We start from the raw sequence: 24311 nt of genomic DNA, 5'->3' as shown, positions 1-24311 counted from the left end.
GCAAGGTATGCTGGGAATTTTGATCCAATACAGACAAGTGTACTATGTAATATATAAATAGGTCCAACTTACTTTTCTAAGCGAACCTTCCCCTTTTCTTGTTCTAGGCTAAGAACATAAAGGATTTTCTGTGTTACTTTCTTCTTTCTAAAATCTGGAGTAATTCCTCCAGTGCCAGCAGTTATTTTCTGCTGATTCGTAGCTAAATAACATGCGTTTCTCTGGTTCTCAAGGAGATGTTGATACACAAGGCCCGCAGTACATACAGTACTTTGAACTTTGCTATCAGTTGTTTGTAGTCTATGCCCTTTAGAAAGATATTTATTGCATCTTGTTTGATACTAATGCTATAATTGCCATTACAGGTTGATCATGACCCAGTGAAGCTGAAGAATGGGATTGTACTGTGACCATGCTAGTACCTGATATCAGAACAGATGAAAATACATCAGCAATAAACCGCCTTTGTTTGCTTTATTTACCCCCTCTGTATGCTTTATTTAATGTTTGCTGCTGAGTAAAGGTTGAAGCCTTCTCCTCAATAAAATGCATGTGCCTTACGAATACAAACACATTTTCTGTTTATTTGTTCCATTCAGAATTCAGCAAGAATGAGTTAGAACAAAGCCAGAAAGTAATGTTAAAGAGATTTTAGGATACAGGGGTGAGTCGGCCCACCAAATACCACTTTTTACTGGCCGTTCAAATTCAGCTTGAGATTGTGGTGGAGAAAAGCAATAGGACACACTGAAATTTTATTTATGCCAAGCATACATCATCTGGTTAACCAGACTAGTTATTGTAGGTGTATGGGTTAAAGCAGACCTCTTAAAGATTATGTAAGCTGCCATTGCTGAACTGGTTCTAAAATATACAGCTTGACTGGTTGGTGTTCTGATCCTCTGTCTGTAATACTGAATCACTGACCCAGAATGAATATGCAGCTCAAGTGTTCAGTCACACAGTTTTCTGGATGTTTGTTTGAAGTGTGTGTTGTTTCAAGACTGCAAATACTAAAACTAAAAAAGCTTTAAAACTAGGTATTCCATAGAATAAGTTCAGCAATGCTACGTCTGCTTAAAAAAGATATCTAGGGTTTACTATGGGAAGTAAAAAACTACAGCAATAGCATACATATAAAAAATAAGACTAAAAGAAGATTGATAAGTTACACACCAACTAATTTGTTATGAGCACCTTTAAACTCCCAGCTCTGTCATTCACAAAAGGGCTTTTTAAGGCCAGTAATAATGTACTTTTGGTGTGAGCAAGAACACATTGTGATCTGTGGTTTCTTCTGCTAAACTGAGAGTAAAAAGCAAAAAAACTTGAAAATATGGAGGGATGGATGAATTTTACCAGAATTATTTGGTTTTAATTAACAAGGAGAAAGTGGGTAAATCTTAAAAAGTCTTAAACAAAAGTCAGTAGATGTCCTACTGTGATGGTGTATTTATGTTAACCCTTCTAAAAAACAGGTTTTTATAGAAGCAGAAAATAAGAGACATTACAAAGTATAATAAACTTTACAGCTCTGGTTTGTTTTCTTTGGTTTACTGTTTGAATGGATTCAACACAACAGTATTAATGTGACAAACAAAAAAAAAAGTAATAGGTTAAATGTGTGTTTATTTTCAGTGAAGGTAATTGACTCTGTATATGGAATATGGTGGTTCATGTATAAAATTATAATAAAAAAAGAAATGGAACAGATTAGGTGAACATTGGACAGGTCTGCTAAGGTTATCCAACACTTCATGCTAAAAACTCTACGATACTACGAAAATTATACTACAGAGAGTTCTATCTTTTTTTAAATGGTTCCTCACAAGACTGTCAGGCAGGAGTAGTTGGTGATTCCCTCTCTTTAGTTTTATATTTTTTGGTATAAAAAAAATACATGGTGTGTCCAGCTATCACAAACAGGATCGAGATGATGACCAGGAGCCCAAACTGTTGAGGTTGCGGAGCAAGAATGACCATGATGAAATGAACTAGGTCCATCAGGTAATTCATTGAGCTTTGCACTCCATTGACGACCCCCCTCTCGGATTCTGGGATATTCTCCTGGAGCAACTGAGTCACTGTAAGGTCGAATGACCAAAGACCTATTAAATTCAAAAATAAAGAGCAGTTAGTATGTATATTTTTAGTAAAGCCTAAAAGTCTTAAAGGTGGGTTTAAAAGGGGATATGGATTGCTTTATTCTAATACTGCCTACAGCAAAATACCACTCAAAATTAAATTAATTGAAATGTACCTCATTGGTTAGAGTTGTATATACTGTTTGTAGAACTGATGCAATGAAATCATCATTGGAGAACTGGGGCATGAAATAAAAGAACTGCAAAAGCTAATGTACGCAGGTGTTTTCTTTGTTATTCACTTCAACTCACTATGATGAGTAATAGTCACGACTTTGACTGTACAATGCATCTTTAGAATAGAGGCTAAACACATTCCATAATGAAGGAGAAAAACAAGTTGTACATCGGGCCAGATACAAGAATATCATCTCCAGTCACAAAAGGAGACCAATTTCAGATTCAAGTTGCACCACTTAAAAGAAATCAAAACAAAGAGATTCAGTGCTGCTAAGGAAACAACACATTTTTGTTGCTATAAAAAAAATTATAATTGTATTATTGTTTTGTGCAGTTCCCTGCACATCTTAGGTATAAGTACAAAACAGCTTTCTTTTTAACCTGAATGCTCCATGTTCCGTGTGCCATACAGATGATCTGGGGGGCACCTATTACAGTGATGTCAATAGCTGGATTTTGAGGGTACACATGCCATGTAAAGCTCACAAGTTCCCTGTGATATTCACTGCACACAGTGCAAAAGTAGAAAAAATGGGTGCAATACAGTTGATTTAACACTCTTGGTTTCTAAACAGCATCATATGAGATTGGGCATCATAAACAGCATTATATGAGATTGCTATAACTACTGTCCTCCCAGGGTACAAAAACTTTGATCTTGTCATTGTACTCTTCTGTTCAGCTGCCAGGGACAAAGGGAACACCCAGCGCTTTTTTCAAAGTGTCAGCGCTGATGGTGCTCAGGTATTCAGCATTGTAACATATAAAAAGAGTATTTATTCCTGTAAACTTTAAAAGTTGCAACTTTTTAGTTTACAGGGTGCTTTATCTCTGTCCTGAAGAAATCACTATCCTGACTATGAAAAATCAAAGCATAATGTTCAGGTAGGGATAGGGCAGAGAAAGAGGAACTAAACTCAAAAACGGCCAAAAAAAAACACTTACCTTCAATCCCACAGCGCAGTCGATCAATCTGGAGGTCTCTTCCATCGAGTCCCACGGCGTCCTGGCATCCGTCTTCGGCCTAGCGCTCCAGGCACCGCCATCTTCTCCTCTTCTTCAGGGTTCTTCTTACTACCTCACCCCACCCAGGCGCGAGTACAGGTAACGTAGTTGGGGAAAAATACTTGACAATCCCACAGCGCAGTCGATCAATCCGGAGGTCTCTTCCATCGAGTCCCGCGTCGTCTTGGCATCCGTCTTTGGCCTAGCGCTCCAGGCACCGCCATCTTCTCCTCTTTTTCCGGGTTCTTCTTACTACGTCACCCCACCCAGGCCCGAGATCAGGTAACGTAGTTGGGGAAAAAAACTTGACAATCTCACTGCGCATGTGTGAGATTGGCTTTTTTCCCCCCTTTTGACGAAAGGGCTCGGGCATGCACAGAAGTAGCACCCAAGAGCCTTTAAGCTCCAATTCATTTTCAATTGAGAATTAGGAGGTGGTGGTGCTGCACCTTTTTGTTTTTTTAAAAAAAAGGTGTTGCAGTTAAAAAAAAAAAAAAAAACTCACAGAATTTTTAATTAACATAAAAGGGTTGTCTACCCTTTTATGTAAAGTGAAAATTCTGAGTTTAGGTACACTTTAAGTAATCCTGTTGCTTTATTCCGTGTGACCAACATGCATGTTGACTTTTCCTTATATGCTGCAATTATGAAATAAAACCTGCACTTCCTAAAATACAGTCCCTTTCAAGATGAAAATATTACCTTGGAAGGAATGTTACTTGTTCATGGTCACATTTTCATCTAAATACTTTAATTTCTAATAGGACACATACTTGTTACTAAAAGTAATAGAAAATAAAATTTTGCAACTCTTTATGCAGCAGTCATGCCATAATGCAGGGAATTCCAAAACCAGGACATAGGTTTGAGCTTGCCATGTCAATACAGCTTTGTGTTCATATAATATCTAGAACACGGAATTGCTTGCAACAGCCATTTAGATCAATTTACTTTTCCTTACTGATCTAGAAAAACATTTGTTGCTGTATTATTTTTACCAATACCTTCCCTATGTTTTAACTTTTTGTTTGTGTTACATAATACGATTTTAGAATTGCTAAGAATAAACTATTTTTCTGTTAATGGTAACAGTGCTTTCTAGTGAATTAAAGGTTCTCTAGTATGTTTCTAAACAAAAGCACAGACACCATTGTAATAGGTCAGCAAAATTCTTAGAACTATAGGTTAGAGGTCAGCATTGAATGTGAATGCTGTTCACGTGTCATACAATAGCACTGTACTTCTGTTTTAAAGAAAGTACTATTGTGTACGAGAAGCAGCAATAAATTCTATGGTGAGCTAAGTGTAGTATTAGTATTGTATGTCTGCTGAAATGTTTGTACATTTAAAACCTAAATATTAAAATTGTGAGCAGGTGCGTTCTTTTGCAAAAAGAACAAGCCAATCACTGAAGAGCCGAAAATGGGAACAGGACCATATGGAGATGCCGGTGCAGGAGCAGCTAGAAAAGAGTTAAGATTGCAAACAAGCAGGTCAGTTTAGTTTGTTGTAGAAGATACATCACCTTCTTATCTGCAAAAAAGGAACCTGCCTCCAATTTTTACATTTTTTATTTATTGCTAAAGGAAGCCTATCATGAGAGAATGAAAGATGGTGACTTAATAGACTTGATTTATTAAAGCTTTTCAAGGCTGGAGAGGATACACTTTCATCACTGAAAGCAAACCTGGAATAGATTTCCTAAAAGTCATTTGTTAGCAAATGTTTTTAATCCTGGACCAGATCCATTCCAGGTTTGCTGGATCACCCAGCTTTACTGATGAAAGTGTATCCTCTCCAGCCTCTCCAGCCTTGGAGAGCTTTATTAAATCAGTTCCGAGTGAGCTGGTTCACTATCATTAGTAGGTCACCCATGGGAATCCATATATTACTCAATATTATTGATTGGTTAAAAAGCAAGCATCAATCTCAAAGCATTGTCTGTGAGTGGAAAGTTAAATTCCATTTTTAGGGTTGCCTTTAATTCCAACCTGCCACACAAATGGAGCTCCCCTGCCTACAGGGGTATAACCGCTCCTGCAGTGTATTCTGCATGGAAGGAATGTCATATCCTCATTTAATGAACACTTACTCATCGATATGATCTGTTTGCTTACTGGCAACCTGAGGACTAATTGAGATATATTTGAGTTCCATCCCAGTTTTTTCCCAGGTGCATACCTCTAAAATTCTAAACTGCATTAGGCTGCATGTTGCATTTTTTTTAACAGCCCACATGTACAAATACCTTAAAGATGGCTATAAGCCAACCATAAAAATTTAGGGGCATCATTCAACTTTTTACCTTTAATGTTTTTCCCATGACTGTACAAAAAATATAATGGGTGGCACACAGATAACTCTTTAAGCAAACAGAGGAGGAAAATAAGTCTAGTGGTAAATAGTTAGGCTGCAGTGAGCAATGGTTGTAAGATAGAAGTTGGATTTTGTTGGTCCAAATATTCAGCGTGCACTACAATACAACACAGTCTGGGAACAGACTACTAAAATGATGCATTTGGTCCTTGAGTATTGTATCTGAATTGCAGTAAAATGTATGACAATGCTTCTAGTTCAATAATACATTTGGCTCTAATCTCACAGGTGTAACAGAACACTTTAAACCTCCTAATTGTTCTAAATAAATGCATTATTTTAGCCGCTGATGTTTATCAAAATTTAATTCAAAAAGCCCTGAGACAAAAATGTTTTTTAAAAAGTTGGATCTGTTTAAAAAGTTTATAGTAAAAGTTTAAATGTCTGCTCATAAAATCACACATTATGAATTATCCAGAGATAGAGATGCAATCTGTTCAAGCTGGCAATCCAACAGTCTTTGAACAACAAATAATAACAGAAGATCTCACCAGATTACACCAAACTAACACTTTCATAGGTTGAAAATATGCAGTTTTTTTTTTACTTGTTTATCCCAACCGATAAAAAAAGAAACATGAAATTCCTGGCCTCAAACTTTAACCGCATGCCCTTATTTGAGGATTAATAAAAGGTGAAAAAAATAAGGTTAGACAAAATTAATAAATGAAGTTAACAGGTTTTTATAAATTGTTACTTACCCACTCTGGCTAATATTACTCCTGAAAACAGCAATATGATAGAGATATAGGAGTCTGGCTGATCGCTGACACGGACACTCTCAAACAACACAGTATTGTTAGTCCAGTGGATTGAAGAACGGTCTGGTAGGATGGGTTGGTTGATTTTCCCTTGAGATGGATATATGTGAAGCTGATTTTGATGCAACTTCTCAGCATTTAAAGAAGAATTCATACCCGTAAGGACAGAGAAAATGCCCAAGTCAAAGGGGCTTCCCGGAGCAAAGACTGAAAATACGCAAAGCATTAGACAACCAACATGGAGGCAGCTGGATATAATTCCTGTGACAACTAAACCATAATGTCTTCTTAGCTTGGTGAAAAGAAAGGTACCCAGTAATCCTGAGATGGCAGAGACAGCCATGAGTATGCTAAGCAAAGAGCCACTGATACCCTGAGTGTACGCATAACCTGTGGTGATACAGTCAAAGCCAAGGACTGTGGTGTACAAAAAGGCTAATCCCAAACCTGCTAAAAAGACAGACTGTCTGTAGTAGGATTTCCAGCCATCTGTACACGTACGCAGCATGCGGCGCACTTTATGGAAGCAGACAGGGACTGATGAAGTGCGCTCTGTAGAAGGTTCTGGAGTCTGGGCTTTCTCCTCCCTTGATACAGTGGGTATGGCTGGTGTGGCAATGAAGTCGCCTATGACTGTGCAGATAGGCAAATCACCTAAAAAATAACAGATACACATGTTTTGATATCTCATTTAGTCATTTAGACTTTTTGAGGTTTGCCAACAAGCAAATTCTAAAACGCTAACAAACTCCATTTGGCCTTTTTATGTCAAACTGATGAATGGCTCAATCTACTAAAAACATCCTTGAGAAAATTTTGGTTGGATGCTGAATCATGCGTACATTTTTTCTTCTCTTATGGCCCAATATTGGTATATCTGTATTTAAGTTTACAGTTTTTCCATTTATTTTACATGACAAATACCACATAAGAAGGAGAGAGGTTCCTCTATAAAGCTCCACAGCAAAGCTGAGAGCTCTGAAGAGCATTTCTAGCCAATCAGTGGCATAAGTGGTTTCTGGGTGGTTCTGCTGACCTATGTATATTTAAATGAGGGTAATTTTCCTTGTCAAGAAAACTCATATTTGGCAGTAGGCCATATTTGGAGATCTAAACATTAGAAACTAAGGATATTTTTTATGTGCAGATCAATTTTTTTCATGGATTCCACACAGTTAACACTCTGTTTTAATATTTTGCCACATACATATTCCAGAACCATGGACATACCTTGCACATTGAGAAGTTCCAGTTGTCTCTCTATATAATGCTCGCCTATAGATTGCTGTGGCTTGACAGCCAACTGAGGTACCATTTTATAAACCCTGGAGAGGAAGATAAATTCCACAAGTAGTGAAACCAGGTTCCATCCAAGAATGAATCCACAGCCAACCACATTGGAAGCCCAAGTCATGACCTGACCCACCGACAATGGGGCAAAAATATTAATGACTTGATCCATTCTTCTAACTGTTGCATTCATTCCTAGGTTATGGAGGTAAAAAAAAACAAAAAAAAAAACAATTTACATATACAGATCTGAAAGCATAAACAAACCTAATACGTCATATGTTACTACAAAATTTTGTTTATTTTAATTGCTAGAAGTACCTCATATACTAAGTAGGCCCAGGACTGGTACATATTTTTCAAAATTAGAGTGTCCATCCAATAAAATCTACATAAACCACAATAAATCACTTTCCAGGACTTTAAAAGGCATTAAATTATCAGGTGTAACACATACTTTTATTCTTAAAAACATAATATAATATATAATTAAAAAATTCAGAGAAATATATTTTTTACTATAAACACAACATTAGTTGCACATCCAATCTCACAGAATATTCAACACGTTTCACAACAAGTTTCTTTATGCACAGGTTGGGGGATTTAATAAATGATTTCAAGCGGATCAAAGCAATACTAAGCAAGATCTAAAGATTTTTTGATATGGCCAATAAAGTTTATGTTTGAGATGTTGGGTTGATGGAGGATATTGGTGGAGCCTGGTCTGTCCAAACCCTGGAAATTATTACCCCTGTTTATTTCTGTTATTAATATTTGACAGAGATGATTTCAAACATGTTACTAGTCTCTCCAGTTCTGAGGAAGCTTTTGTTGCAAAACGTGTCAAACATTCTATGAAATTGGATGTGCAACTAATGTGTTTATAGCAAAAATATATCTGGATTTTTTTAATGATATAATGATAATAATTTAGTGTCTTTAAAATTCTAAACAAATTTTTGTGGTTTAATTGTTAGATAATATAACAATTTCCCATTTTATCCCAAATTAAATAACATTTACTGCTTTACAGTTTTCTCTTCTGAGATTCAGATAGATAAGAATAGCAATAGAAGCAATAGACCATTGGAACAATAAAATAAATACTGAAAACTGTAAGCAACTCCAATGTACTTATGTTTTCTTTGAAGAACAAAGGTGGTAACCAGGTTGTTATGAGTAAGCACAGTATGTGTGAAACCTGTTACAGTCGGTTGCTGTTACTGTGCTGTATATGCCTTCCAAGACATAAACCCCGGTTTGTTCTTCAAAGTTGTGCTTTAAGACTTGGCATGGTCTGAGACCTAAGGGTTAACTTTTGCAGCCGAACAAAGCAAAACCAAGTCTTTCCTGGGTGCAGTAGTGTTAGACTAGTGTTTCTTCTTAATTCCATTCTCAGTAGTACAACAGGAAATGGGAGGAAATCTAATTTATAGGGACACACATAACTACCCCCTCTATGTTCTATCCAATACAAATATGTTAAAATAATTTGTCATTTAACTATAACTTTCTTGTTTGTGAAGTCTTTATTCTAAAATTACGAAACAATGCCTGACATCTATTAGCATTTCAAAGGCGGGTTTTTGTGAAGAAACAGTAATTTGTATACATACATACAACAGAATGACAGGCACATGGAAACATCAAAGCGTATATAATAGCAATAACATCCCAACAATTACTGTGTAGCTGAATGTGTAATGTATTCACTAAATGTTATGATTTATTTTACTGTCATGAACATGAACAAACAGACAATTTTATAGTGTTCTGTATGCATTACATTTTTGTTATCCTTCGTGGTATTATCTTACATTATTTCAAAAATCATAATAAGTAATTTTATCAATATATGGTTTAACGGGGTTATTTTAATATATTATGAAATGTCTGTGAAGGTTCTCATTCATCCAGGTTTATCTAGTGGTAGTTATTATATTGCTGTTATATCTCATGATGCTGATGACATTTCATAACTTGTCCAAATGACTTATTTAGTTCTAATAAGTGTCAAAAAATACCCCAGTATTTATATCTGCACGGGGGGTGTAAATGCTGGGGTATTTTCCTGACACTTATTACAACTAACAATAGAAGAAGTCAGTAAATACAATGCACCCTAAAACATTGGTCCCCAACTGGTGGTTCACGAGAAAATTTTGGTGGTCTGGGCACGGGTGGGGAGGGGGGGTACAGGCCAGAGCCTCGGACAATGCCCCCCATGTGGATCATAGGCCCAGGGTGGCGGGCGGGTTGTGTCTCTTGACACAAGTGGGCAGGTTCATGCATAATAACGTCACTCCTGGGTAAGTTTCTTCCCCTTTGAGTGACACACCGCCCCCCCATGTCCGGAGTCCTTAAATTTAGTGGTCTGTGAGCTCCAAAAGGTTAGCGACCACTGTCCCTCTATGAATGCATCATGTGTCAGTCATGAGAAAGTAATGGTGGGCACAGACAAAATAGTTGTATAGGTGGTGTCAAATGTTCAACGGCTCCTGTCCAGGCTGTCCAGAAGGACAGGTGGACTTGTTAGGTCTGCCATCTCCCATATTTATCAGTTGTGTAGTTACATTAAATCCTGTACAGCATAAATCACTGTAAATAATTCCCTCACATCCCTATTCTATTGTTATACTCATTTAAGTCTTTGATGTACTTATAAAAATTCATAAAGATTGCATTTTCTCGAAGAGATGAACAGTACAGTGAAAGTTATACATTAGATGCAGTCTCTTATAAAAAAATGTGCACAGGGCTACGCTTGTTTGGTACCTGAGGACTCCTCATGTTCACATATCTAGCTTATTAGGTCTTGTTTCCCACAAGCATAAAAAGTTTGTGTTTAGTTCCTGATGTTTACTAAGCTCTCCCAATGATTTGGGAGGCAAAAGGGAGAATAAATCCCAGTTGTGCTGTTCCATATGCTGCCCTAAACCCATTAGGCCTATTGGCTATTAAAGCATTTTTCATGAATGCTCCCACCTATCAATCCCTGTCTACAGGGCATTTAAACATTGAGTGGATGGCTACCTAAACCTAGCTAGTGAACAGTTGTATATAGGTGTACAAAGATTGCATATCACATATATCAATTGTGTGTTGCAGAAGGCCCTTGTACATGGCAGTTTTCTATTTTTATTTGTACCAACTAATGGAATTATTCCAAAGTTAACTGAAAACACAAAGCACTCCTGAATGAACAGGTGTCGTAAATAGTGAATAGAAGGGGCCATCATATTGTCTGCAGTGTATAATAAACTGTAAAAGGAATTATGAGTAATTTTACCTATCATAATAAATAAAAACATATATCACCAAAACACATAGTTATACTTTCCTGGTATTCTTACCAGCTAGTTGGCTTCTGTTATCTCCTGTGATCACCACGATCCAATCCTTCTGAATAGTTATGGTCAATGCCGTGCTTGCAAGGTTTGCTAAGTCAGCTAAAATAATAACCACTCCATAGCAGAATACCTGTAAAGTGCATCATAAAACTTATATATATAATATTTGTACTTTATTATAGGATTCACAAGTCCTACTTAATTATTTGATATTTTAAATATATGAGGGTTAGAAATCAGCGGATTGACAGCTATGACAAAGAATGCTATGATACTCCATTTCTGTTTTCAAATTTTGGCTCTCAAAAACTGGGGTTGGACAAAGTTGAAGCAAGGCATGCCCATGCTTTGACTTTCAGGAGATCTACATTTATACAGGAAGAACAGCTGCTGGGGTACATGGAAAGGGTAAATTACGGAACTATAGAAAAAAATGCTAGGTTCTGGTGAGTTATGGTACCCGTGTTTGTATGCTATAATATCACATTATTATAACAAGTTTTCTTTAAATATCTATACTCTTTACCTGGTACTCATGTTCTCTGTATCCAACTTAATGGATCTGAGCATCTGATGTCAAGTCAGGTTACATAAGTAAAGAGCCAGCTGACAAGGCGGGCAGTAAAATGCAACATAAAGACTTACTGTAAGCCATCCATGCCATATCTGTTCTATTTCATTTTTATAGGAGAATACCAGCATCAGGACTATGCAGCAAGCTGTGACGGATGAATTCTGAATGAACAGCGATGCATGAGCAACTGCAGAAAGAAGCAAAATAAAATAAAACTGTAGACAAAATCTAGAGTAAAAAAAACTAAAGCAATTGAAGAGGTAATGGCTCTACCAATATTTTGTGTGTGAGTGAATGTACAGTGTAATATCATGACATTAATTTTAATATAGTCAACTCTAAGGGTTCTATTTATAAAACAGGGAATCGGACATCCCCTCAAATATTACCTTGTGGGAATCTTCCAGGTCCATGGGTTTCAATGACAATAAATAATACCCACAATGAAATGTTTAAGGCAATGTCTGATTCCCTGTTTTATAAACATATTGTGCTCATATTTCACTCTATAGGCAAGTCATAGCTAAATGACATAACTTTAGCACACTCTTCTTCTCGATCCAATCCCTCTAAAGAGATTTGTCAGTGGATTCAATCAGAAATGACACATGTAAAAGGGAGCTGTTGCCCTGTTTAATCTTTTGAAAAACTCATAATGTTTTGTAATTGTGATGTGCAGCTTCACGTTTTGTGAAAGTGAGAGATTTCAATCGACTTTTTTCAGCCACCAACAAGGATAGGTTCACTATAGATAATGTTCACTATCTCTCTGATCACCAACCACTAATATTTAGGTGGGTTAATGCCATTACCAGTGACTTGGGGAAGGGATGTTCTTCCATGACTGTCCACCAATGATTGTAGGGATGGAGGAAGGTACTGGTATAAAACGTTTTTGTTGGCTGTGAAACTGCCACTTGAGGAACATATTATTCCTTTATGGCATGCCCAATTTTTAGCCACACCTACGTTTATCACCATATGATGTCAACAGCAACCTGTACCGCTTTCTCAAGTTCTTAAGTTGGGAAAGTTCCTAAAGTGGACCTATCACCAAATGTTTTGATGATAGGTCAAAATGTATTTACTTTTTATACATTATTTAAAAAGGTGGCTAAGGGTACTACTGTGGCGGTAAAGACTGGATGGTAAACCTGCAGTCTCCCTCTCGGAATACATACGACACATATCCCAGGAGGCTGCTCCACAGAGGGACATTCATAGAAGGAATGTAAAAGAATAAAGATACCAATTATTTTTCATTAAATTTCAGAAAGGTGTGTCACCTGATCACACGCCTGCCCAGTGCAAGATCGAGTGACATAAGAATAACAAGGGAGAAGGAGGAGGAAGAAGATGGTGGCACCCAGTGTCCAGTCCGGACTAAACAAGATGGAAGACGGGATGGCACAGAACCAACTTGACTAAGATTGTCACAAAGGGATCGCTGACTTTCCACTTATAAAGTTAAGTGTCAATTTTTTTATTTTAACTGAAAGCTCTGGTTTATGTTTTAGTAGCTGCAATAAATCAAATGGAATACGCAAGTGAAATAAAACGCCAGAAGATGCAACTTTATTTTTAAACCTGGTATATGACATGAATATAATCCCTCCCTCTGGCATCTTCTGTCTCTGGAGGAAACTTTAATGACTTGTTCACATTAAATTGGTCCCAAGTAATTTTTTTTGAATTACTACATAGAATGTCTTATTTCATGCTTGCTATATTACATGATGGTTAAATAAAAACTATTTATATAAAGAGTCATAAAAATACAGAAATGATTTAGCAATTGATTAAAACTGTTGTAGGAGTACTATGTGACACTTGAGGTAAGTAATAAAAGTGTTTCCATAGGAACAATTCCCAATGTACAATTTAATGTAACCTTCATGTTCTAATAATCACTAAAATAATTCCAGTTTGATTGGTTGCTATAAATAGGGCCTCCACTTTTCTGTTAGCACAAGTCACACAACACCCACATTAGAAGGTGTAAAAATATGTATAATGGTTTGTATAAATCTTTTTTACTTATTATGGACTAATATTAGGAAAACAAAGCATTTGTTTAATTATTTTAGTGGGATAAATACAAAATATTTAGTATACCAGTGAAAATGTGCTTTATCAATTACATCACTCCCCCACCCCCTTTCATTATGGCTTTGTCAAAGGTTTTATTAAAAGGGTGATCCAGAAAACATGGAATGGATTTTTAAAAATCATTTGCTATTTGCCAGCAAACGTTTTGAATCCTGGACCAGATCCATCACTCAGCTTCCCTGATGAAAGTGTATTCTCTCCAGCCTCGGAGAGCTTTAATAAATCAGGGCCAAGGAGTCTAAAAGTGGGCTTCTGCCGTATTTTATGACAATGTTTTATGATGGATATGTGATAGTTGCATCCTTGATCCTTGATGGCCCCCATATTTTGAGAAACACACATACCGTGTTTCCCCGATGATAAGGCAGGGCCATCAAATAAGACAGCCCCCCCTTTTTAGAAAAAATTTAAAATAAGGCCCCCCCCCCGCAAATAAGCCACCCACCGATACCTGCACTTACCCGAATCGGGTGGTACGGTGGGTGACTCCGTGTGGTCTCTCCGTCTCCGTCGCCTCCGCATGCTCTTGGATGGGAAGCTGCGGCTCTTTCTCTCATCCTACCGTATGTGAAACTATCTATCTGTCAGCCTCGCTTTTCACTGCACCCCTCCCCCGTGACACGAGTCACTGTCCTCAGTCTGTCGGAAGCTCACGAGTCATTCCGAGCTTCCGACGGACTGATGACAGGGGGAGGGGTGCAGTGAAAAGCGAGCTTCCAACGGACTGATGACAGGGGGAGGGGTGCAGTGAAAAGCGAGCTTCCGACGGACTGATGACAGTGACGACTAGTGCACGGGGGAGGGGTGCAGTGAAAAGCGAGGCTGACAGATAGATAAGGCATCCCCTGAAAATAAGCCCTAGAGCATATTTTGCCCTTCAAAAAAAAATAAGACAGTGTCTTATCATCGGGGAAACAGGGTAATATGTGTTGCATTGCCATTAATTTTGAATGGCACACCAATTCACTAAAGCAAAGCCTCTGTGTTCTAGTGAGCCAGCATTACATTACAGTGCATTGTAATAGATAAAAAGGGTCACATGCTTATTTTGGCATGCAGAGCTGCCTATGTATGAACCTATAATAAAAATACAGTTGACCCCAAAACAGTATAATTTCCTTTTACATTTAACAAGATTCCTATGAAAAAAAGTAAAAAAATGCTTCTTGCATAATACAACCATATCAGTCTAAAATCAAGTTTTTATCATGTATTTTTATAATTTCTCATATTTATACAGCACTGATCTGTCACAATGGAATTATCCATATCATCCTTTGACTCTCTGTCCAATGGGCAAAACATGAATCTGGCTAGAGAAAGTAAGGTAGAATGTTGTCCCCCAGGAAGTAGGTTACTGGTAGACAAAAGAACGGAAAATAAGAAAACTTTGTGTAGGTTCAAACCAGGTCAAGTTTAAGCAATAACGCATGTTTCCCAGTGACTTGCACCTTAGAGATCCAGTGCTTGTAGATACTACAGTGGGTGGTAGGAAGGGGTACTGAATGTCTTGCTGCCACCCCTATTCCTTATCTATTGGGCTGCCACAGATAGACACTACATGTAGAGTTTCCAACCTTTTTGGACCAGCGGATCACTAAATTTACCGGCTCCAGACCGAGCATGGGGGGGAGCTGGGTGTCACTCAAAGGGGAAGAAACCTTCCAGAGACACAACCCTCCCACTTGAGCCTGCAATCCGTATGGGGAACGTGGTCCGCGGCTCTGCCCAGTGCGTCCCTTCAGTAGGGTCCTTCTCATGACCTCGCTCCGGGGTGCACTGGCCAGAGCCACGGATCACCAAAATTTTCTTGCGGACCACTGGTTGGCAACCTCTGCTCTAAGGCAGTGATTTTTTACCATAACAGCACAACCTTATCTACGTAGTCGGAACATAACATAATGCATCTTTAATTTTTTTTTTGTTTTTTTTGTTTATCAAAATTTTAAAATTATTGAAAGAATACAATATTTGTGGACCTGAGTTAGTTTTCAACACAGCTTTTGCTATTGTTCACCCAAAATCTCAGAAAGTTGTAGCCCTGGCTAGACGCCGCTGAAACACAACACATTCACACGTGTCTTTTCCATGGACAAGATTGCTAGATACATGTATTACTTTTATCTGGAGTCCTTTGCTGTAACCATGAATCACTGAATTAAAATAGCTGACAGGAAATTAAGTAAAGAACATTCAACCAATAGAATGGAAATGTCATGCTCTTCAAAATATTCCTAAAGATAGCTAAAACAAAGCAAATGCTGTAGGTTGGCAATTAGAGTCAAAAAAAAAAAAAAAGAAGCACTGACAAATTTTATACCTCTACCAACTCCATTTAAAACTATTTTCTTTTAATTCCTCATTGAACTTAAGTATTTAAAAGAAACATTCAGAAAGTTGTTTATTCTGCACTTGGCTTTCAATGTGAAATTATATTGGCATTTGGTATATTACATATGAACTATTGCTCTAAAATGATCAGTGGTATATCTGTGGACAGCAATTTTCACATTTGGTGCTGACCAATTCATTCCAATAACATGCAACTTTATTTTTTGAACAGTACTTTAGAAGTAGTGAACAATATATAAAGATCTATACAATACTAATAAGGCTAATTCATATATATATATATATATATAAGCATAGTGAACAAGACATGTAAAAGGTGTAATTGATTTTAAATCAGGATGATCAGGTGATCAGGATAAAAAGTTGCAAGGAAACCAAAAATATTATTTTACTTGTGTATTATCGCCTTTTTTCTAGTGAACACTCTGTTCACTCCTTTGATAAACAGAAGTGTGTGAACTTGTAAGACTTCAGAATTTACTAGATATTTTACTAGTTCATGGACTAATGCGAGTACAAGGTATTATACAAACAATAGAATACTTGGTGCATAGGCTTTTTACATGAAATTAGCAGGCTCTGACACATTTTTTATTTATAAAAAGTATAATCAGTGGCTAGTATACATCAAAGTAAAAAAATAGATTAAAAAGACATTTTACTTAACGTATCGTACCTGTTATACTCAATAAGATAACATAAAGCAAAGACCCCAAGTTCAACTTGCAATGAGGTGCAAAGCAATAACTTATTTGTAGTGGGTGCAATTCTTATATCTTTAGAACATACCTTTATTCCTTGGTTTCCTGTCAATCCAGTCACCAATCAGTGCCCCAAATACCAATACAGAGCCAGCCACCACTAACCCAAAAACAGCTGTTAGCAGCAAGTTGTGTCCATACAACTCAATGAGGAACACTGAGATGGCAAAATGCCACATGCGATCCCCCTAATGGAAGAATACAGCACAGTGTTAGCAGGTAACTCCACAAATATCTTCCCAGTGTTCATATTCGTGATATTTCTCAATGTGCACTGTGACTTGTCTTATATGTACCAGGAAATTATTTAGCAGTGTTGGTAATTAGCGATTATCACAAAATGTTATACATTCTTCTTCTATATAAATCAACCATGCTATGGGTCACCTAAAATTAACTTTATGACAAAAGGCCAACTCTTGTATTGTACAGTTATAGTATCTTCAAAATGATCTGCACAACTGATTTAACACGTTGTGGCTTTGAAAAATATATTAAAAAGTTCATTTACAAAGGAATCATAACTTTTTTCAGGTTAAAAGGCAAATTTTTAAAATATCATACAGCTTTTGTATGTGTTTTAGGTGGATAAACAAGTGTTTTCACAATCATAAATGCCATTAAAATCTCCATGAACGCTAATAAAATTAAAAATTATATATAAAAATATAGTGTTTCAATAGGTTGTTTTAAATCATTTCTGGGTGATTCGGAATGTTTTAAAAGCATTTACGGGTATTAATAAAAGGACAAATGCTGCAGGCTGAGCTTTGTATACAACCCAAAGACAAAACACTTCTTTGTCTACTGGCACATTAGAACTTTACACTTGGGCATTTAATGCTGGAAAAAATCATCCATGTATACTAAGCCTAACACACACTTCTGTTATTGTTTTAGTTTGGTATTCTACTAAAATTCTGATGTTATTGTTCCAAAAGCTGTAAATAAAAAGCTTACCAAAAAAAGTGATCTTACCCATATTGATAACGCACAGCTTACATAGACAAGAAACCTTGGTCCCATCAGATAGTTTACCGCTGGACCTGACAACAAATAACAAATATAAAGACAACTGCAATGTGCTCATGATATAATAGGGCGGTCCAACCCCAGTACTCAAGAGATACAAGTAGGCCAGGATTTTCATATAAACTGTAATTTTTTGATTCTTTGAAAACCACTCCTTTACCAAATTGATTGGTGTCTGTTATAAAAATATTAAAAATATGTATGGACCAATACCAAGATTTTTCTTGTTTATTAACTGTATTTAACTTACACACCTACACCTATACTACTTTGTTGTTTGTATCTTAAAGTTCTATGTTCGATTGTTATAATGTTTGGAACCATATGTATTTATGTTTATCACCGTGTAACCTCAATAAAAATATATATAAAAAAATATATTTAAAAAAAATGTGTATGGATTCTGGCCCTCAAGGACTGGGGTTGGATAGCCCTCTGATTTAACATTGATTATCAACCAAAAATATCCTAGTCATCTGAGAGAAGCTATAGAAATCCATTGCTGCTTGTGATATGCACGCTGGCCAAAAATAATCCACCCAGCCCAGGAGCCTCGTACTTTAGGTCAAATGTAGAGAGCAATTGATATTCTAGAGTCTCTATTATTCCCTCAGGCAGACATTTTTTAACCTCTTGAGAGTTGACTTCTCTGAAAGCATGGGGTTCTTCCAGAGGCTGCTAGATGTTCATCTTGCAATAGACACTCAGTGTTTGTAACACGTAATAGGGGACATTCTTACCATTGGCCATTACTCCAAGAAATCTCCTACTGACCAGTGTAAAAGGGGCCCTTTCTACCGATGAGCATCAATGTTATGATGTCCTTCCTCTCTGACCATCAATGTAATGGGCCCACCTTCCTACTGACTATCAGTATAATGCAGTTCTTCTCCCACTGGCCCCCAGTGTAAAAGGGCCTTTAATCCATTGACCTGCAACATAAAGTAGCTTTCCTTGACCACCAATAAAAGAGGCCATCTGACTTCCTGTTTGACCATCTATGAAGGAAGGCATGGATGGATAAGAAGGGGAGGTAATGTGAATGATGGTGGAATATGAGAGAAGTACTGTGATGGGTGATGTAGTAGACTCTAGGGAAGTGCACTGGGTGGTAGATCCAAGGGAAGCAAATTGGGGATGTGGATTGGAGGAAGCCCCAGAGTGTCAGAGGTGGTGTTGGTGAAATTGGCACCTATGGGGGACACAGACCTGAGAAGGGTGCAAAAATTATAACATTGTACAACGCAGGCTATAGTTATATAAAGGTTTACTGGGGCTATTGTTTGTTAGACCATACAGCTGCCCCCATGTTAATAGTTGATTTGTGTAATATTAGCTGCACCCCTAATTATGCTCAACTCAGTTATTCCTAAAACGCATGTTGGGGGCTACCCCTGGAGGTGACAAATAGTTCTTAGCCCCCTCTATCAGTACATTTTTTGTACACATTTTGAATTTTTACTGTGAGATTCTTGGACTGCGTGTTATAACATGGGGAACAACATATCAGTGTATGACAAAACCAGCCTAGCAGACCCACAGCAGCTCATAAAAGAAGCTCCATCTCCACTACCACTACTATAGATGGGAAATCTAAGGGAAAAGAGAACATAATGGGGCAGGCTAGCTGCTGCTTGTCACACTGCTATTGTCATTGTGTGCCCCATGATCTTGACATGTGGTATCTGAAACCCATTTTACTTGTTCTCCTTTACTGGCTTTAACTTCAGGAACATAGGGCATAAGACAGTGGTCGCCAACCTTTTGGATCTAACGGACCCCTAAATCCATCATTTTAAATTCTGCGCATGTGTGGAGAGCCTGTGTCACTCAAGGGGAAGAAACATGACATGATGCCATGACATCTGACATGATGATGCCAGAACCCACTCACTCTCCCATCGCAGGCTTAGACCCACTTTATAAACATCTGGGGGGGACAGTAGTGCAGGGCTGTGAATATGGGGGACATGGGGGGCACACCGGCCAGGTAATATTTCTGCGGACCACCAAAATTTTAATGTGGACCACGATTGGCAATCGCTGCCTTAAGGAATGCTGTATATAAAGTGCCATTAAAAGTGTTGGGGCTATATAAATCATTCATAAGTGTATGCATTGCTCCACTATAATTGTATATCAGATAACATTACAGATGTGCACTACATCCACATAAGAATCACAAATTTCAAAAGTGGTTTTAATCCAGTAAAGCTGGTTTGGGTTCAAATAGAAAAAGTCTTCTGGGCACTCTAATATGCCTGCCATTGTCTCCGTTAGCCATAAAAACCTCTGCTTAATTTACATTTTATCACTGGAGCCTGGCTATGTCTGACCTCATGACTTTGCCCTGCCAGGTCCCATTAACTTGGAGGCTAGTGAAAGAATTTGTGGATAGAGGGAAGATAAGTTTGTGCTTCTGGGATGGGTGCAAATATGCTCTTTTTTCCTGCATTGGCAAAGCACAGGTTGTCTTTGAACATGCTACAGGACCTCTGCTAGGTGCCAACCGTAGGTAAGTAGGTTCTGCAAAATATTTGCTATAGCGTTGGAAAAACACAATTTTATTGTATTCAAAATCCTAAGATCAAAGGACAGAGTTAAAATTGATTACTGTATGCATTGATATAAAAAAAGAAATAAAACATTCTGTAATAAACAAATTTTCTATCCTATGGTGGCCCCTATGGCTGCTCACAATGCAGCACTGGACTTTGCATAACCTACAAAATGTCATACACAATGCTAACTCATGTCTCCGCTGATCCAGGCCAAATTCAATTTACATTATAGAATAGCTAAAACAGTTTACAATTCAGCGTTGTACAAACATGAACGCATCTACATCAAATATTTACCAAGTCTTTTCTTCTTGTCTTTAGCTTGGGTTGTAGGGAGCTGTCCTTGTGTACTTTCATTTCTCGAACCCGTTATTTCTTCAAATTCTTCCAGCATTGCAGATCACTATATAAAAGTAAACACCTAATTACATTTACATGTACTTTCAAAAGCACTGGACAGAAAACAGCTGAGAAAATTTATATTGACCTTATTAGGAAAACAATATTAGCAAGGTTAGGGACATTTACATATATACAATACCATAAATAAAATAAACTGCCATCAAAACATATCTTTTGACTTTGTATCTCCGCTGTTTTGGAACTAGTAGAAACGGGCATTTTTGTAAAATTAAATCCTAGTTCTAATCCAATAATATGATCAGAAGCGACTCCCAAGGGAATACAGCTGCCAATCGTGTTTTTTTAGGTTTTGGCCACTTTTGGATCTGCTGATGAAAAATGATCAGAACTATATAGGTTGTATTATGTGTAGCAATGATTGTGTGCATTTGGAACTCTAATTGCTTCTTTCCAGGAAAAACAAACAGCAGAATCCTGTATACATGCAAACAGTGTCCTGGGACTTCTGACTGATCAGAATATCGATCGGATCAGTCAGTCAAGCTCAAAAATTACCTTACATATCTTGATCAACTTAGATATATTTACACGAAGAATACACAGAATTATTTTTTTGATGTAGATAGTTTGAAAAGGTATACAAAACACCATCGATATTTAAAAAAAGAATGTTATAAATCAACTATGTACAATTCTCTTTAGTAATATATACACAATATATACCGTATGAGAAACGCAAGTTTACAAACTCCTAAATGCCAGAACTATACATTTTATCTATATAGCCACTTACTAGTTATCTAGATTTTATTTTCATCAGAAATAAATAAACTGAACAAGATGACAACAAAATATCAAAAGATGAACTGATGAAAATAAAACTGTAAAAATAAAATGTTATTATGATACAAAAAAAAGACTATTAGGGTAATGATCCATACATAGCACTTAAAATAAAACATGCTCTTCTGTTAGTACTTACCATAAGCAGGCAGAATCTGTACTCTCATGTGTCCGAATGGGATTTTTCAAACTGTCACCGAAAACAGTTTGACCGTAAAAGAGAGGCCCTCCCTGCCATGGGAAGATGAATTTTTCCAAAAGAAAAAAAAAAAGGTGAAGAAAGAAAAAAAAGAGATGAGATCACTTTATGAAACTTACATGGACACTTGCTAATATGTACCCCATTGTGTAAAAATGCTGGAGGTGCAAATGTTTCATGTTTGTTGTGAAAAGGAGAGCCAGCACTTTCTGTCACACGTGACAGGCTAGTACAATGTGCTGTATCTGGGGTCATTCTGAGCTATGGGAATGCAGTGTAGCTGGAGACCAGCTATGCATTAGGCAGCCTGGGATTTCATTTGTGCAACACAATAGGGGTTAAAGAGCTGGCTTGTAGCACGCAATCACTGAATTATAGGGGGGCTCCCCTGCTCTTCTGCATTTGCTGCTACTACGTCACCCACACACAGATTTACTAGCAGTTTGAGAACTAGAATCGGTGCTAGTAAAGTACTTTTTTTATTCAACAGTTTTAGTTCTGGGTTTAAACAGAATTGAAAGTGATCACAAACATTTAAAAGTGACAAGTGTTTGAAATTTTGAATGCAAAGCTTTTTGATTTGCTACTAAATGCTTTATTTTGAAGCTGACCACATTAGTTTGCTTTAACAAAAAAAGCGCAGGGGGCATGGTCTGGACATGAACCCTAAGCACACCTTTGGAAACCTTATCATGGGGCTACCAAACATCTGTACAGATATGCTTAGGTGAAAGACAGGTTATCTCTTACAATGTGTAGGGAGTATGTACTTTGATGGTCCAAGCTACCCACAAACTCAACAATAGTAAATGCAGGCCGGTATTATTTTTTAAATCTCTACTCAAAGTTATTGAAGATTTTAGTGAAGGCACACTGATTGTGGGTGGTGACTTTAATTTTGCCCCCAATCCTGTGGTGGATGTAACCAGGGGTGCTTGAGCTATGTCTGAAGCAGCCCTAAGGAAGATCAAACGCCTCCTACACACGCATCAACTAGTAGATATATGGCGTATTCTACACCTCGCTGAAAAGGACTTCACCTTCTATTCTCACGAGCACAAAACTTACTCCAGAATTCACCTCTTTCTCATCAAACACTCCTCAATAGCGACAGTGATATCTGCAGACGTGGGTGTGATTTCTATTTCTGATTACGCCCCGATTGCCTTGACGGTGTGGGCATCGCCTACTGAGCCAAAATCTTCCTCCTGGAGACTAAATGACTCCTTGTTGGATACACCAGAGATACATGAAAAAATGGAGACTGAGCTCAGGTCATACTTCTCAATTAATGCTACCTCTGTGGATAATCCACTTCACTTATGGGAAGCGCACAAATGTTACATACGAGGTTTGCTTATTCAGGCGGGTCATAGATGCAAAAAGGAAAGGGAAGCGAATTTGAATCGGCTTCTGGCAGAACCCTATTTAATGTACAGCGCTGCGTAATATGTTGGCGCTATATAAATCCTGTTTATTAATAATAATAATAATAATAATAATAATAATTACATAATTTAGAGACCACTCATAAACGGCAGCACACGGTGGAAGTTGAACAATAGATTGTGGGAGTTAGAGAACATATTAGAGAAATTCTGCGTTACAAGACTAAATTTATGTTAACCAAATGCAGGGGTTACTACTATGAATACTCCAACAAATGTGGCAAGGCTCTCGCCCAGGCACTTCGGAAAAATAGGGCCAAAACTTATATTCCCAGTGTGAGTTCCCCTTCGGGCGGGTGGATACACACCTCCTCAGACATTGCGGAGACCTTCAGGTCCTTTTTTGATAAGTTTTACAATTTAGACAGAGATGCGGTTCCTGCAGCAGATCCCACGAGGGTGGAGTTGATTAAGGCATATCTGGGTTCCTCAGGACTTCCCTCCTTGCCTTCTGAGGCGGTGGAGTCTCTGGGGGCTCCGATCACGGCGGAGGAATTAGCCTCGGCGCTTGCTAGAGCGCCCACCGGGAAGGCACCGGGCCCGGATGGCCTAACTCCAAAAAATTCCTCTCGATACTTTCCCCATACTATCTATCGGCATTTAATGCCTTGACGGAGGGATCGACTCTACCAAGGGATACATTGGCAGTACATATTTCTCTAATTCTGAAACCTGATAAGGACCCTAATTCATGCGCTAGTTATCGGGCAATTTCACTATTGAACTGTGACATTAAGCTTTTTAGCAGCATTCTGGCAAAACGCCTGACGCCTCTGATGCAATCTATTGTACACTCAGATGAGAGAGGTTTTCTACCAGGACGTGAGGCTAGAGACAATATGGTTAAAACGCTGAATTTAATTCATTATATTCATTCACGTAAACTTCAAGCACTACTACTAGCAGCGGATGCTGAAAAAGCCTTTGACCGTGTTGATTGGGGATTTTTGAAATGTACCC

The 24311-nt window shown here is 37.7% G+C and overlaps 1 protein-coding gene across 1 annotated transcript; it reads right to left on the bottom strand.

The window, feature by feature from the left end:
* Window positions 1-1612: 1612 nt before the first annotated feature.
* Window positions 1613-22682, bottom strand: LOC140332164 (ferroportin-like). Its single transcript, XM_072413458.1, has 9 exons — window positions 21844-22682; window positions 20796-20901; window positions 17884-17951; window positions 16934-17093; window positions 11755-11870; window positions 11113-11239; window positions 7697-7951; window positions 6407-7120; window positions 1613-2108 (listed from the first exon to the last, which is right to left on the bottom strand). Exons 2-9 carry the CDS (start codon window positions 20890-20892, stop codon window positions 1837-1839), a joined length of 1809 nt encoding a protein of 602 aa, XP_072269559.1. The 5' UTR covers window positions 20893-20901; window positions 21844-22682; the 3' UTR covers window positions 1613-1836.
* Between the last annotated feature and the right edge of the window lie 1629 nt (window positions 22683-24311).

The sequence above is a fragment of the Pyxicephalus adspersus genome, chromosome 5, assembly GCF_032062135.1.
Source record: "Pyxicephalus adspersus chromosome 5, UCB_Pads_2.0, whole genome shotgun sequence".
Taxonomy (NCBI): domain Eukaryota; kingdom Metazoa; phylum Chordata; class Amphibia; order Anura; family Pyxicephalidae; genus Pyxicephalus; species Pyxicephalus adspersus.
The sequence above is the reverse complement of the archived record's forward strand: the minus strand, read 5'-3'. Positions and strand labels throughout refer to the sequence as shown.

Coding starts and splice junctions, on each gene's coding strand:
- LOC140332164 (XM_072413458.1), bottom strand. CDS start 20,892: ATGCTGGAAGAATTTGAAGAAATAACGGGTTCGAGAAATGAAAGTACA. Junction 17,952..20,795: donor AGACAAGAAGAAAAGACTTG/GTAAATATTTGA, acceptor ATTTGTTGTCAG/GTCCAGCGGTAAACTATCTG. Junction 7,952..11,112: donor TAACAGAAGCCAACTAGCTG/GTAAGAATACCA, acceptor TCCATAACCTAG/GAATGAATGCAACAGTTAGA.